This window comes from Orycteropus afer, unplaced genomic scaffold (genome assembly GCF_000298275.1).
Source record: "Orycteropus afer afer isolate SDZICR_OR568_19922 unplaced genomic scaffold, OryAfe1.0 scaffold00120, whole genome shotgun sequence".
NCBI lineage: Eukaryota > Metazoa > Chordata > Mammalia > Tubulidentata > Orycteropodidae > Orycteropus > Orycteropus afer.
The window spans coordinates 5,903,311-5,918,675 of NW_006921707.1; the positions used below are offsets into that span (position 1 = coordinate 5,903,311).

The 15,365-nt window shown below is 36.2% G+C and overlaps 1 protein-coding gene across 1 annotated transcript in view; it reads left to right on the forward strand.

Annotated features, from left to right (window-relative positions):
• Positions 1 to 15,365, forward strand: part of ABCE1 (ATP binding cassette subfamily E member 1) — a 33,678-nt gene that overhangs the window by 13,547 nt on the left and 4,766 nt on the right. The window contains exons 9-15 of the mRNA XM_007944103.1: positions 4,358 to 4,479; positions 4,954 to 5,175; positions 8,930 to 8,989; positions 9,089 to 9,147; positions 12,102 to 12,212; positions 12,289 to 12,431; positions 12,563 to 12,685. Of these exons, the coding sequence (XP_007942294.1) occupies positions 4,358 to 4,479; positions 4,954 to 5,175; positions 8,930 to 8,989; positions 9,089 to 9,147; positions 12,102 to 12,212; positions 12,289 to 12,431; positions 12,563 to 12,685 (840 nt within the window). The remainder of the gene's footprint in view (positions 1 to 4,357; positions 4,480 to 4,953; positions 5,176 to 8,929; positions 8,990 to 9,088; positions 9,148 to 12,101; positions 12,213 to 12,288; positions 12,432 to 12,562; positions 12,686 to 15,365) is intronic.

The following is a 15,365-nucleotide window of genomic DNA, read 5'->3' on the forward strand; positions in this document are numbered from 1 at the left end:
TTTTGGTATTTTCACGCAAATTCTTCTGCTAGTTGGAGTTTAGTCTACTTCTGTATCCTTCCCTTCGAGGCTCATGGGTCCAAGATTATCTTCTGTGTCTGTGTCAATTGGTTTCCCTTTTCTTTGTTGAAGAGGGTCTGTGCAGTCCTTCTGCCTAGTCCGCCATCTTGCGAGAACTCTGTATTTTAATATGTAAATAAATGGTTAGTTAAATCACACTAGAAAACAAGTCATCAGGTGCTTAGATCCTTGTATAATGAATAAATTTCAGTTAAAAGGCATCAGGAGCTATTCCATATGGGAAGTAGAAGGAAGTAAAATAAATAGCAGGGTGTAAATGGATGCTCAGATAAAAACTAGTGTGAGAATAACTATATAAGACTTCCTGTATTATGAGAGGGCAATAACTTTAATGAGGATAACATGTCAAGACAAATTAGATTGACAAAGTAGAGAAAATGATGTAGTAAGACAGTGTTGCAAATATTCTGGGATTTGTAGAGTTTAGATTCTTTGAGAGTCAAAAAACAGCTTTTGGATAAATACTCATTTATTGATTGTGTTATTACCAAATAATAATGAAGGAAGTCAGCAAAGCAGAAAATCACTGTTTGGGGGTAGTTAGGAGAAATGTTTACCACTCTTTGTGATGCACTTTATGTATATAACCTTACTTAATCTTCACAGAACAAAATAATCAGTGGGACTTTTTGGAGGCATTGCTGTAAATTGCTATTTCTCCCTAAATACTCTGAAAACAGAGTGACTTGCCTAAATGACTTGGGCTTCTACATAAGCTCCATTTGAATGTAGAGGGAGGAAGTTTGACTTTTTTTTTTTTTTTCTAAGAAAATCAAAGACCGCTACTTAATGCTTTGCTGCCTTCCAATGGATCCTAAAGGAAGCATAGCATTTTAATGATTAAAAAGTAGAAAAGTACAATACCAACAAACACACCAAAGCAGGATAGCACTGGCTCATCTTGGCTCATTTGCTGTTTTTATTGCGATGGAAGACTTTTCTGCTTAGTATTTCTTTTCCATATCAGACTTGCCCCCATTCTCTATCATTTCTTCTTTTACTTATCTGAGACTTGGAATACTGTGATAGGTTCCTGAAAAATAAAATCATACTTTTCTGAAATGATGTTTTTTTATATCATTCTCTATGCTATCAATAGCAATATATTATCAATAGCAATATATTACTATTTTAATTTAAATGAAATTGAAAGTTCATTTATTTAATCTCATTAGCTATATTCCAAATACTTAGTAACCACTTATGGAAAAACACAGTATTAGGATATTTCCATAATTATAGAAAGTTTTATTAAACAATGCTCTTTTACAACCCACCATTTTCCCCATTGCCAGTTAGCTTAAGGAGGAATTCTCTACCTTGTTTTTTGACAACTTTATTAAATATCTATTTGGTACACAGCATAAGACTAAAGATAATAAAAGTGCTAAAATAAATATCTTACAATTTTCCTTCAAGATATTTATGGACAAGTTATAGAAGTACTCAAAAGTAATAAAAAAATTCATCAGTTCAGAGGTATGGTGGTTCAAGAGAGAATAAAAGTTCATTTACATATTTGGAAGGATTTTCTTATAGGAGGTAAAGGTTGAGATGGACATTATAGGGTTGAGAAGGATTTCCGTAAGTGAAGCTTTGGGCAGTAGACTAAGCAGGAAGAATAGCCCTTAGACACAGAAATGGAAAGGTGGATTATTCAGAAAATAATTAAAGATCCATTTTCAGTGCTTCTTTATATAAATCTCTGGAGAAATATGTCTGCTTCTGTAAAGATTTTAGCCTTGGAAACCCTATGGAGCAGTTCTAGCCTGGCCTGTAAGGGTAAGTACGAGAAAGCTGGTAGCTGAACTTCTAGAAAGTCTTGAACTGTAGTCTGAAGATGTTATTTATTTACTTGGAACTGAGAACCTTGGGAACTTGGAGAAAATGAGGTTTGTTGAAAGTCTATAGTAGTATTGAAAGATGAGAATGTGAGCTAGAATTTAAGTAGACAAAAAAAAAAAAAATGGAAGGAGCTCGAGGTGGGGGGCATGGTTAAAAAAAAATGGACATACCAAATATTGCTGAGAAAAAATTTACAGCCTGGCAATTTAAATGAGGTATCATTGGGAACAAACAGTCATTTTTTATGTGAGTAATGATTCCATTTTCCAGTAATATATTAGACAGTGTTTTACTGCTATTTATAAGGTTTCCACTCACCAATTTTTTCAGAAGTGGATAGTCTTACCCTTCCCAGATGTTTACCTGTGTTTTATTGACTATGCAAAGGCATTCAGCTGTGTGGATCATGACAAATTATACACATTGAGAAGAATGGGAATTCCAGAACACTTAATTGTGCTCATGAGGAACCTGTATGTAGACCAAGAGGCTGTCATTTATAAACAGAACAAGAAGATAGTGCATTATTTAAAATCAGGAAGGGGCATCAGAGTTGTATCCTTTCACCATACTTATTCAGTCTGTATGCTGAGCAAATGATCTGAGAAGCTAGACTATATAATGAGGAACACAGCATCAGGATTGGAAGAAGACTCATCGACAACCTGTGATACGCAGATGCCGCAGCCTTGCTGAAAGTGAAGAGATTTGAAGTACTTACTGATGAAGATCAAAGATTAAGCCTTCAATAAGGATTATGTTTCAACATAAAGAAAAATCCTTACCACTAACCAGCATCAGTATAAATGGAGAAAAGATTGAAGTTGTCAAAGATTTCATTATACTTGAATTCACAGTCAACACCCATGGAAGCAGCAGGTAAGAAATCAGACATCATATTGCACTGGGCACATCTGCTGCAAAAGACCTCTTTAAAGTGGTGAGTGACCAAGATGTCTCTTTAAAGAGTAAGGTGCACTTAATCCAAGCCATGGCATTTTCAGTCATCTCAAAACTGGACAGTGAACAAGGAAGACTGAAGAACAATTGATACCTTTGAATTGTGATGTTAGTGAAAATACCGTGGACTGCCAGAAGAACGAACAAATCTGTCCTGGAAAAAGTACAGTTAGAGTGTTCCTTAGTAGCGAGAATGCAGACTTCATCTCACCTAGTTTGGCCAAGTTGTCAGAAGGGACTAGTAGTCCCTAGAGATCACATGTGGTAAAGCAGAGGGTCAGCAAAAAAGGGAAGACCCCACAATGATATGGATTGGCACAGTGGCTGTAGCGATGGGCTCAGTCATAGCAGGGATTGTGAGGGCAACATAGGACTAGGCAATATTTCATTCTGTTGTGCCGTAGGGTCACTGTGAGTTGGAGTTGACTCAGTAGCACCTAACAACAGTAGCAGCAGTAATTCCATTAATACTAATACAGAGAAGTTTTGTGAAGCAAGCTGATAAGTAGGAATTTAAAACGTCTGCGGTACATTTTTTCTGGACATCTTGAGCAAAGTTAGAAATAGAAATACATGTTGTTCCATGACTTTTACTTGCTTACTAGCTTCTGCTCCAGCAGTATTTTTTTCTCATCACATCATTCAAATCTACCCATTTTTAAGGTTCATGTTATATTCCATCTCATTCATCAAGTGTTCCAGTATACACTAAACTATTTCCTTTCTGACTGTCACTGAATTTTATTATCTCTAGAACATACTTTGCCACTTAGTCTTTTTTGTTGTTATTTGGTATCTATTCCTTGTCTTTCCCAGCTAAATTCAGGTTAAAGATTCGGTCATTTTTCTCTCTGCATTCCCTACTCCTGCTAGCATGGGAGAGGTCAAAAAAACATCAGTTGAATAATATATAGAGTTTAGGTATATCTGAAGGAGCTCTGGTAGCATAGTGGCTAAGGCACTTGACTGCTCACCAGATGGCTGGCGGTTCAAACCCATCAGCCACTCCTCGGAAGGAAGGTTGGGCAATCCTACTTCCGTAGTGATACTGCCTCGGAAACCCAAGGAGGGGTCGCTATGAGTCAGGGCTGACTCGACGGCACATAACAACAACAACAACAAGGTATATCTGAATTCAATCTATTAAAATTGTTTCTACTTATAAAGTTTATGTAAAACTTTACCACACACATTTATTTCACATATCCATAAAATGTTTAAGGTTGGGTTTTATCTTTCCTTTCAGTTCAGGAAAGCAATTTTAAATATGGACATTGATAATGAGCTTATTCAAAGAAAATATTTTATGGCTTTTGCTGAATATGGTCTTTACAGTTTAATTATTTATTTGTATTTATGTGTATTGATTTTCCTGAACTTCTTTACTAGTATATTCAAAAGATGTAAAAGTTTAGTTCATTACATTTGTCGTGTCACATTAAAAAATATAAAAATTTGTTTTGATTTCTAGATACATCATTGTGGTGGAGCATGATCTAAGTGTATTAGACTATCTCTCTGACTTCATCTGCTGTTTATATGGTGTACCAAGTGCTTATGGTGTTGTCACTATGCCTTTTAGCGTAAGAGAAGGTAACTTCTAAAACTGCTTTCACTAATTAATTTTATTGGTCATTAAAAATGTTATTCCCTAGACTTAATTTTTTATCAGTCTTTAAAAATGTTCCATTTTTTTCTACTTGATTTTTTTTTTAGTTGTAATTTTTTGTTTAAAAATACAGCAGAAGTGATATGGCAGAAACTGTCTTTTATATCAGATGTAAAAAATCTTATGTGAAAATTACATATGGTAATAAAAAGATACAGTGTTTCATGTGTGTGCATGCACATGCAAATTACTTACACTTGCATTAGATATATGACACATTATTTTGTCACTTCATTATATGTTATCAAAAATCTACAGAAATTTAAAATCTTTGCATAGACATTGCTCCCCGGAGAGCCTAGGTTTTGGGCTTTTATGTGAAGATTTCTTGCTAAGGAATGGTTTTAGTCTGTAATTTTCCCTTATTAATCTATTGATAATGACTTTCTTTCCAATAGGAATAAACATATTTTTAGATGGCTATGTTCCAACAGAAAACTTGAGATTCAGAGATGCATCACTTGTTTTTAAAGTGGCTGAAACAGCAAATGAAGAAGAAGTTAAAAAGATGTGTATGTATAAGTATCCAGGAATGAAGAAAAAGATGGGAGAGTTTGAGTTAGCAATTGTAGCTGGAGAGTTTACAGATTCTGAAATTATGGTGATGCTGGGGGAAAATGGTAAGTTTTCCTTATTTTGTGATATTTGAAATTCTGCTTATCCAGTCACTTAGTTTTAATTATTCCATAAAATAATGTGACTCACTTATAGGGATGGAAACTGCATTGATTCATAGTTTTCTCATTGTTGCTTCACACTTTCGTGACCTTGTCTATACCATCATTCATTCAAGTTAATGGTTCTTGTTTTATTTTATATAACGTTCAGTGAAAATAAAAAGTTTCTTCTGAGAAGTCTTTCTACGTACAAATTGATAGAGCAGTTATTTATCTTGAAGACTGAGTAGGAAGGAAAGGATAAATTGATAGTTGACAAGCAATCTAGTTTAGATAAAATTTCCTTGCTCATCTCCTTTTGGAGCTTTCCTTATTTGAAATTTATGTTACAGTCTAACTTTGTAAATATCTGTATCACCATCATTTGTAATATTAGATTGGCATCAAAAGTGTACATATGAGATAAATTTGAGTACCAAATATGTGCTGATACTTTCATGGGTTTTTTTTTTTTTTTTTTTTCACTGTTTCATCATAAATTTATTTCATTTATTTCATTTTTTAATGCATTTTATTAAAATATAATTTATGTACAGTGAAATACACAAAACCAAAGTGATATGGGTTATTTTATTTGTTTGTTTGTTTGTTTGTTTGTTTGTTTATGCAGTATTCCTTCCCTCCCCTCCCACCCTTGGCAACCAACAAAGAAAGTTTCTCTCCATATATAAACCTTTCCTTGACCCTCCACAACAACTAATACTATATTTGTCCTTCTGTATTTAACTTATTTCACTCAGCATAATGCCCTCCAAGTTCATCCATATTATGCAGTGTTTTACGGACTACATTATTCTTTAGTGCTGCATAGCATTCCATTATGTGTATATACCATAGTTTGGTCAACCACTCTTCCACTATAAATCTTAAGAGTAGAGATAGGTCCCTTGCCAGATACGTAATTATCGGCAAATAGGAATTTGTTGCTGTCATTTTTGTTATGTGCTTTTTCATGGTATCAATTTCACTGTTCCATATAATTTTCTATGCTGAGCTTGTTTCATTTATGAATTGTGTTATCACTTCATTGCTATTGTTTCAGTATTTGCTGAACATTTGTGCTGATCCTCTTTTTTGGTGTGAAGGGTTATCATTTTTCTTTGAGGTTACCCTGTGATTTATAGTTTTCTTCCCAAGTTTAGAACAGTCTGTTCTATCTTGCAGTTGTCTTGACTTCCCTACCATCTAGAAGTTGTGTAATGACACAGTTTTTTCCCTCTTTTTGGTTTGTAGTTGTTCTCATTTGTCAATTGATGTCTCTGGTTCCGTTTACAATCTTGTAGGCTTTTTTAGTTTGGATACTTCCAAAGCTGGATTGGTTTCTGCGTTATATCATCATATGTGTTAATTGTCAGTTGTTATTTGCTGTTGTTGCTTCTCTGTCCAAATGATTCCCTTTAGCATCTCTTATAAGGTTGGTCTTGTTTTAACAAATTCCCTTAATTTCTGCTTATTTGGAAATGTCCTAATTTCACCATCATATTTGAGAGACAGTTTTGCTGGGTTCATAATTCTTGCTTGGAAATTTTTCTCTTTCAGGTTTCATATATACCATCCCATTGTCTTCTCACCTGCCTGGTTTCTGCCAAGAAAACCAAGTTTAGTCTTATTGGTTGCCCCCGTAGGTAACTTTTCTTTTTTCTCATGCTGCTCTCCTGATTTTTTCTTTGTCTTTGGTTTTGGTAAGTTTGATGATGATATGTCTGGGTGATTTTCTTTTGGGGTCTATCCTGTTTGACCTCCAAGTCAATGGATATATTCTCATTTTTCATCATACCAGGAAAATTCTCTTCCAACAAATCTTCGACAATTTTCTCTGTAGTTTTATTTGTCTCTTCCTGTTCTGGAATTCCTATTACACATAGGTTATTCCTTTTGATGGTATCCAACATGAACCTTAGGCTTTTTTCATTTTGTTTTAATCTTTTTTCTGATTCATCCCTTTCTGAAGAAGTGTTCAGGTATTTGCCTTCAATCTCCCTAATTCTGTCTTCCATTGATTCAATTCTGCTCCTTTATCCATTCAGTGTCTTAACTATTTCTGAAAATTTACTATTAATCTTCTGGATTTCTGTGTGTAGATTTTGTATCATTTCTCATTTTTCATTTATTTTGTCATTTTGTTCTTGTATTGTCTCAGAATTGTTCTAGGGTTTTCTCTGTGTTTCCCTTGATCTGTCTCTCAATTCATTGAAGATACCTAAATAGAATTCTTTTTATTTCCTTATCAGGGAGTTCCAATGCTGCATCTTCCTCAGGAATGTGTTTTGGGTCTGTATTCTGGTCCTTTGTTTCTCCTGTTTTATCTTCTTTGTGTGGACTGTGATGCTCTGTTGTCTCCGAGACATTGTGATGTTTTTTGTTTATATTTAACTGATGATTGTATGTTGGAGTGACTTGCCACAATTTTCATTTTCTTTGTTTTGTTTGTACGTTATCTACACAAGCGAGGTACTGTGCTCCTCTATTCACTAGTTGACAGCACTTGTGCACTCACCACCTGTCTCCTTTCCTGTTGTCAGCCTCTCATATGTCCCTGCCAGCCTTGGCAAACAGAGCCTATTCTTAGGTCCCTGGAATCTGAATAAGAATGCTATCACTTTAAAATCCAAAATGATTGCCACTTGTAAAGATTTAAAATGGATGCGCCCTTGATCACTTTAAATATCTAAAATGGCCACTGCTTGTACACATTCAAAATGGCTGCGCCTTTGGTCACTTTAAATATCAAAAATGGCCACCGCTTGTAAACATTCAAAATGGCTGCACCCTCAGTCACTTTAATTATTCAAAATTGCTGTACCCTCCGGAGTGCGGAAAGTCAACAGCTCAGGTTGTCTCCCTCCTTGTTGTTTCCCTTCCTATTCATAGGCCACCAGCACAGTCGTCCCTGCAGCCCTTGGTGACCAGGGCTGATCTTTAGGTTGATTCTCCGGTCCCAACACCACTTGGAAATATTCAGGCTGTTGGTCCCATCAGCGTAGCTGACAGTCCACAGCTCTGACCATCTCTGTACTCACTGGTTTTGTTCAGGTTTTTCCACTAGTTGGTGCCTAATCCACTTCTGTTTAGTTCCTTTCAAAGCTCAGGGCTCCAGGATTATCTTCTGTATCCCTGTCCCTTAGTTTTCCTGTTCTTTGTTGAAGAGGGTCTATGTTGCTTGTCTGCCTATTCCTCCATCTTACCGGAAGTCAAATTTATTATTTTTTTATAAACCTATTCCTGTACTTAGTTATAATAAGAAAACATTTTTTGTAAGCCCAACTTACATGTATCAATATACCTACAAGGTTAAAAGTCTACACTCTACTTTCATGATTTAAACAATATTAGATTTGAATTGTAATCTCTTAGAGCTTATAAAACTACTGTAGAAAAAATTATTTTCTAAATTCTTCATATTTTTAATTGCATTATAGTTGATTTAAATATTTTATATAAATGAACTTTCAAATGATAGTAATTATCATAAAAGTCTATAATATTTTAAGTCAGTTGTGTGCGATATTATTTTGAATATGTGTTTTTAAAAGTAACCAAAGATTTAGTCATGCTTTATTATAAACATTAACTAGTCTATATTTTTAATTAGCTTAGATGGATATTTGAGAAGTGAACAAAGTAGGATATAGTAGTTTACTGTGTTAAATGCAAAGTACGTTTCAGGTCAATATATTGTAAATTATGGTTTTCCCAGGTACTGGTAAAACAACATTTATCAGAATGCTTGCTGGAAGACTTAAACCTGATGAAGGAGGTACTGTTTTAATCTTAAATCTTTTCACTCTGTTCTACATAGTACACTTTGAAGAGCTGGGCAGTTTTCAGTGTCTTGTTTATTTGCGTTATTTTACAGGAGAAGTACCAGTTCTAAATGTCAGTTATAAGCCACAGAAGATCAGTCCCAAATCAACTGTGAGTTGTTACTGTTATTCAGTGATTAAAGAAAAAATTTTATGTGTACCTATTTCTTTAATCTTTTACTCTCTTAAAAGTATCCTCCAAGTTAGATTTTGTATAGGTTTATCAAAAGTAGCTAAGGAAGGTATGAGGCTTATGACCCTTCATTCATTTCCATTACTGGCAGGAATATACTTAAAATTTGTTTGTCATCTTTTTCCAAAGTAAACCTTTGAAGAAAACTTGATGAGGTTTGTGTTGCAAATGACACCATCAAGAAAGTGAAGAGACAACCACCAAGTAGAAAATATTTGCAAATCGTGAAGAAACTTGTGAAGAGCCAGAACTCACCTGCACTACCTTGTTTTTCCAGTTGTCCTAAGTTTTCCACCTTTAGTGAAGGGCAGTCTTACCACTTTTCTGTCACTGTCTATTGGTGGAAAATATTTACATTTTCCTTTTCTGACTTACACAGATTCCAACTTTCACAAGTTTTACTGTATCTGATAAGAGACTTCCATCCAGAATATATAAAGAACTATGGGAGCTCTGGTAGCATAGTGGCTAAGGCACTTGACTGCTAACCAGAAGGCTGGCGGTTCAAACCCACCAGCCACTCCCCAGAAGGAAGATGGGGCAGTCTACTTCTGTAGTGATACTGCCTCGGAAACCCAAGGAGGGGTCGCTATGAGTCGGGTCTGACTCGACGGCACATAACAACAACATTATAACTCAGTTTAAAAATGTGCAAAGGATTTAAATAGACTTTTTGTCAAAGAAGATACGCAAATAACCAATAAGCACTATGGAAAGATGCTCAGCATCATTAATTATTCCAAACCCACTGCCATCGAATCAGTTCTGACTCATAGCAACCCTTTGCACAGAGTAGAACTCCCAAGGCTGTAATTTTCACAGAAGCAGACTGCCTCATCTTTGTCCTTTAGAGCAGCTAGCAGGTTTGAAACACTGACCTTTTGGTTAGCAGCCAAATGCATTAATCACACTACACTATCAGAACTCCATCATTAATCATTAGAGAAAATGCAAATCAAAACTACAGTGGGACACCATTTTCACACCCACTCCATAAAACTCTTGGCCATCGAGTCAGTTCCGACTAAAAGCAACATCATAGAGCAGAATAGAACTCCGATATGGTTGCCAAGGCTCTAAATCTTCACAGAAGCAAACTGCCTCATCATTCTCCCACAGAGTAGCTGGTGGGTTTGAAGCGCTGACCTTTTGGTTAGCAGCTAAGTGCTTTAACCACTGTACCACCAGAGCTGCTTTCATATCCACTAAAACCGACAAACCAAACTCACTGCCATCGAGTCATTTCCGACTCATAGTGACCCTTATTGGGTTTCTGAGGCTGAAATCTTTACAGAAGTAGATTGCTCCATCTTCCTTCCATGGAGCAGCTGGTGGGTTTGAACCACCGACCTTGTGCTTAGCAACCAAATCCCTTATCCATTGTGCCACCATAAACCAAACCAAACCAAACACACTGCCATTGAGTCAGATCCAACTCATAGTGACCCCTTCTTGGGTTTCTGAGGCAGTATCACTACAGAAGTAGATTGACTAATCTTCCTTCTGAAGAGTGGCTGGTGGGTTTGAACCACCATCCTACTCGTTAGCAGTCTAATGCCTTAGGCACTATGCCACTAGAGCTCCTATGCCACCAGAGCTCCTTTCCGTATCCACTAGTATAGCTCTGGTGGCATGGGAAGACTGGGCAATCTACTTCCATAGAGATACTGCCTCAAAAACCCGAGGAAGGGTCGCTATGAGTCAGGTCTGACTTGATGGCAGTGAGTTTGGTTTGATTTTTGGGAGGATGGCTAAAATCAGAAAGTTACACACTAAGTGTTGGTGAGGATGTGAAATAATTGGAATGCTCATATATTTTTGGTGAATATAAAATGATAGAGCCACTTTGGGATAATCAGGCAGCTCCTCAAAATATTGAACGTAGTTAGTTACCTATTAACAAGCAATTCTACTCCTAAGTATATTCCAAAAATAAATGAAAATGTATCTAATACAAAACTTGTACACAAATGTTCATAGCAGCATTATTCATAATGACCAAAAAGTCTAGAAATAAAAATCCCATTGTTCATGAACTGATGAATGGATAAACATATACAGGAATATTATTTGGCTATAAAAAGAAATGAAGTACTGATACATGTTATAACATAGATGAACCTTGAAAACATGATAAAGTTAACCTTTGATTTCTATGACTATAATGAACTTAGCTACATTATCTAAACTCGGTACATGAACACTTTTTATATCATGCCTATTTGAGAACGCTTGTTATTTGCTGTCAAGTCGGACTGACTCATAGCGAGCCCTTCTTGGGTTTCCGAGGTGGTATCACTACAGAAGTAGATTGCCCAACCTTCCTTCTGAGGAGTGGCTGTAGTGGGTTTGAACCGCCAGCCTTCTAGTTAGCAGTCAAGTGCCTTAGGCACTATGCTACCAGAGCTCCCTAGAGAACACTTAGCTTATAATAAAATTTTAGTCTTTGGTACTTTCTCTAAGCTTTGTTCTCAAACTCAGCCCTCTCTTGAATGACAAGAGAAAGGCATCTTACCTTGTGCTTTAGCATACTTTTTGTGTTACCTGTTACTGATTGCATCAGTTGCTTAATTCCCACCTTGGCCTTCAGAATCATTCCTGCTTTGTAATAACCTCTGAAACATTCATCATTTGCTTATTACTTTCAAATTTAAGATTATTATTGCTTTTGTATTTGTTGGAAATAATAGATTATGAATAGGAAATCTCAAACCTTGCCATAGATAATGTGATAGCTAAGCATAAAAATACTGTGAATATCTGTTGGTAGCAAATTGATACACTTTTGCTTTGGAATTTTAACTATATTGACTCATAACTAGAAGAGTTTTGTACTGAAATTTTATCGTTTAAATGTTTTCCATTAAAAACAGGGAAGTGTTCGCCAGTTACTACATGAAAAAATAAGAGATGCTTACACTCATCCACAATTTGTGACTGATGTAATGAAGCCTCTACAGATTGAAAATATCATTGACCAGGAGGTACTTTGAAATAATTATTTTCACTTTTTAGACTTTGATGTTTGCCCATGGCTCACTAAACTACTTCTTCAAATAGGTACAGACATTATCTGGTGGTGAACTGCAGCGAGTAGCTTTAGCTCTTTGTTTGGGCAAACCTGCTGATGTCTATTTAATTGATGAACCATCTGCATATTTGGATTCTGAGCAAAGACTTATGGCAGCAAGAGTTGTTAAACGGTAAATGTTTTGCCCATTTAGTATTATGCATAGTAGTGATATACATATATCCTTAGTATACATTTGAATGTTTTATGATATAATGCTTTTTTTTTTTTTTTTTTTTTAATGTCAAAATTGCTTTATTTTAGCTTCATACTCCATGCCAAAAAGACTGCCTTTGTTGTGGAACATGACTTCATCATGGCTACCTATCTAGCAGATCGGGTCATCGTTTTTGATGGTATTCCATCTAAGAACACAGTTGCAAACAGGTAAAATTATGTTTTTAAATGATCAAAGCTAATTATAAGTTGTAATTAATAAGAAAGTATTGCATTTTAAATTTTCCAATAAGCTTATAAAAATTAAAGTAATGCCTTTTAGGGGGAACCACCATGTTGCAGTAATGCACAAAAGTGATGAATGCAAAGGGAAGGATGAGAGGTACCCACTGTATGTTCTCTAGCCCTTTGAGAAAACAGAGTTGTTCCTTAGACCACATACTTGTGAATTTATGTTGTTGTTGTTGGGTGCCATCGACTCATCTCCAACTCTTAGCGACCCTATGTACAACAGAGTGAAACACTGCCCAGTCCTGTGCCAGAATCAGAATCCTTGCTATACCTGAGCTCATCGTTAAAGCCACTGTGTCAATCATCATGTTGAAGGCCTTTTCCTTTTTCATTGACCCTCTACTATCAAGTATGATCTCCTTCTCCAGGGAATGCTCCCTTCTAATAACATGGGCTAAGTAGGTGAGACGAAGTCTGGCCATTCTTGCTTCCAAGGTGCACTCCACCTGCATTTCTTCCAGGACACATTTGTTAGCTCTTCTGGCAGTCCATGGTACTTTCAGTATTCTGCACCAACACCACAACTCAAAGAATTAAACTCTTCTTCAGTTTTCCTTATTCATTGTCCAGCTCTCACATGCATATGAGGCAATTGAAAATACTATGGCTTGGGTTAGGCACACTTTAGTCTTCAAGGAGATGTCTTTGCTCTTCAGCACTTTAAAGAGGTCTTTTGCAGCAGATTTGTCAAGTGCAGTACATCATCTGATTTCTTGACTGCTGCTTCCATTGGTGTTGATTATAGAACTAAGTAATACGAAATCTTTAACAACTTGAGGCTTTTCTCCATTTGTCGTGATGCTGCTTATTGGTCCAGTTGTGAGGATTTTTGTTCTCTTTGTGTTGAGGTGTAATCCATACTGCAAACTGTAGTCTTTAATCTTCATCAGTAAGTGCTTCAAGTCATCCTTACTTTCAGCAAGCAAAGTTTTGTCGTCTTTGTATCACACGTCATTAGTGAGTCTTCCTCCAATCCTGATCCCACATTCTTCTTCATATAATCCAGCTTCTTGGATTATTTCCTCAGCATACACATTGAGTAAGTGTGGTAAAAAGATACAACCCTGACACACACTCCCTTCTTGATTTTAAACCATGCGGTGTCCCTTGTTCTGTTTGAATGACAGCCTCCTAGTCTATGTACAGGTTCCTCATGAGTACAATTAAGTGTTCTCAAATTCCTATTCTTCTCAATGTTACCTATAATTGGTTATGATCCGCACAATCAAATGCTTTTGTATAGTCAATAAAACACAAGTAAACATCTTTCTGATATTCTTTGCTTTCAGCCAAGATCCATCTGACATCAGCAGTGATGTCCTTCATTCCATGTCCTCTTCTGAATCCAGCTAGCATTTCTGGAAGTTCTCTTATCAATATACTGCTGCAGCCGTTTTTGAATCTTCATTAAGGTTTTACTTACATGTGATATGAATGATATCATTTGATAATTTCCACATTTTGTGGGATCAGTTTTCTTTGGAATGGGTAAAAATATAGATCTCTTCAAGTCAGTTGGCCAGGTAACTGTCTTCCAGATTTCTTGAAATAGATAAGTGAATTTATGAAAAAGTAGTATTGCAGATGTCGAGGGAATAGGCAGTGTTCAAGAAGGAATTCCCCATAAATATGACCTTGACAAAAGTGGAAGTCTACAGTGTTACCTAGTAATTCAGAACAGTTAATTCAAAAACAATTATAGCAGTATATTGACAGGGAACTTCCAGAAATGAAGCTGGATTCAGAGACGATGTGGAATATCATTGCTAATGTCAGATGGATCTTGGCTGAAAAAAAAAAGAATACCAGAAAGATGTTTGTGTTTTGTTGACTATGCAAAAGCATTTGACTACGTGGATCATAACACATTATGGATAACATTGAGAAGAATGGGAATTCCAGAACACTTAATTATGCTTATGAGGAACCTGTTATTCCAACAGAACAAAAGGATACTGCAAGGTCTGAATTCAGGAAGGGTATGTATCAGGGTTGTATCTTCACCATACTTACTCAATCTGTATGCTGAGCAGGTAATCCATGAATCTGAACTATATAAAGAATGCAGCATCAGGATTGGAGGAAGACTCACTAACAACCTGCGATATGCAGGTGACCACCTTACTTGCTGAAAGTGAAGATGACTTGAAGCATTTACTGATAAAGATTAAAGACTACAGTCAGCAGTATGGATTACTTCTCAACATAAAGAAGACAAAAATCCTCAACAACTGGACCAATAAGCAGCATCACAATAAGTGGAGGAAAGATTGAAGTTGTCAAGAGGTTTCATATTACTTGGTTCCACAGTCAACACCAATGGAAGCAGCAGGCAAGACATCAGATGCTATATTGCACTGGGCAAATCTGCTGCAAAAGACCTCTTTAAAGTGCTGAAGAGCAAAGATATCTTTGAAGACTAGGGTGTGCCTTACCAAGGCCATGGTGTTCTCAGTTACCTCATATACATCTGAAAGCTGAACAATGAGTAAGGAAGCCTGAAGAAGAGTAGATGCTTTTGAGTTCTGGTGTTGGCTAAGAATACTCAAAGTCCCATGGACTGCCAGAAGAACTAACAAATGTGACCTGGAGGAAGTGC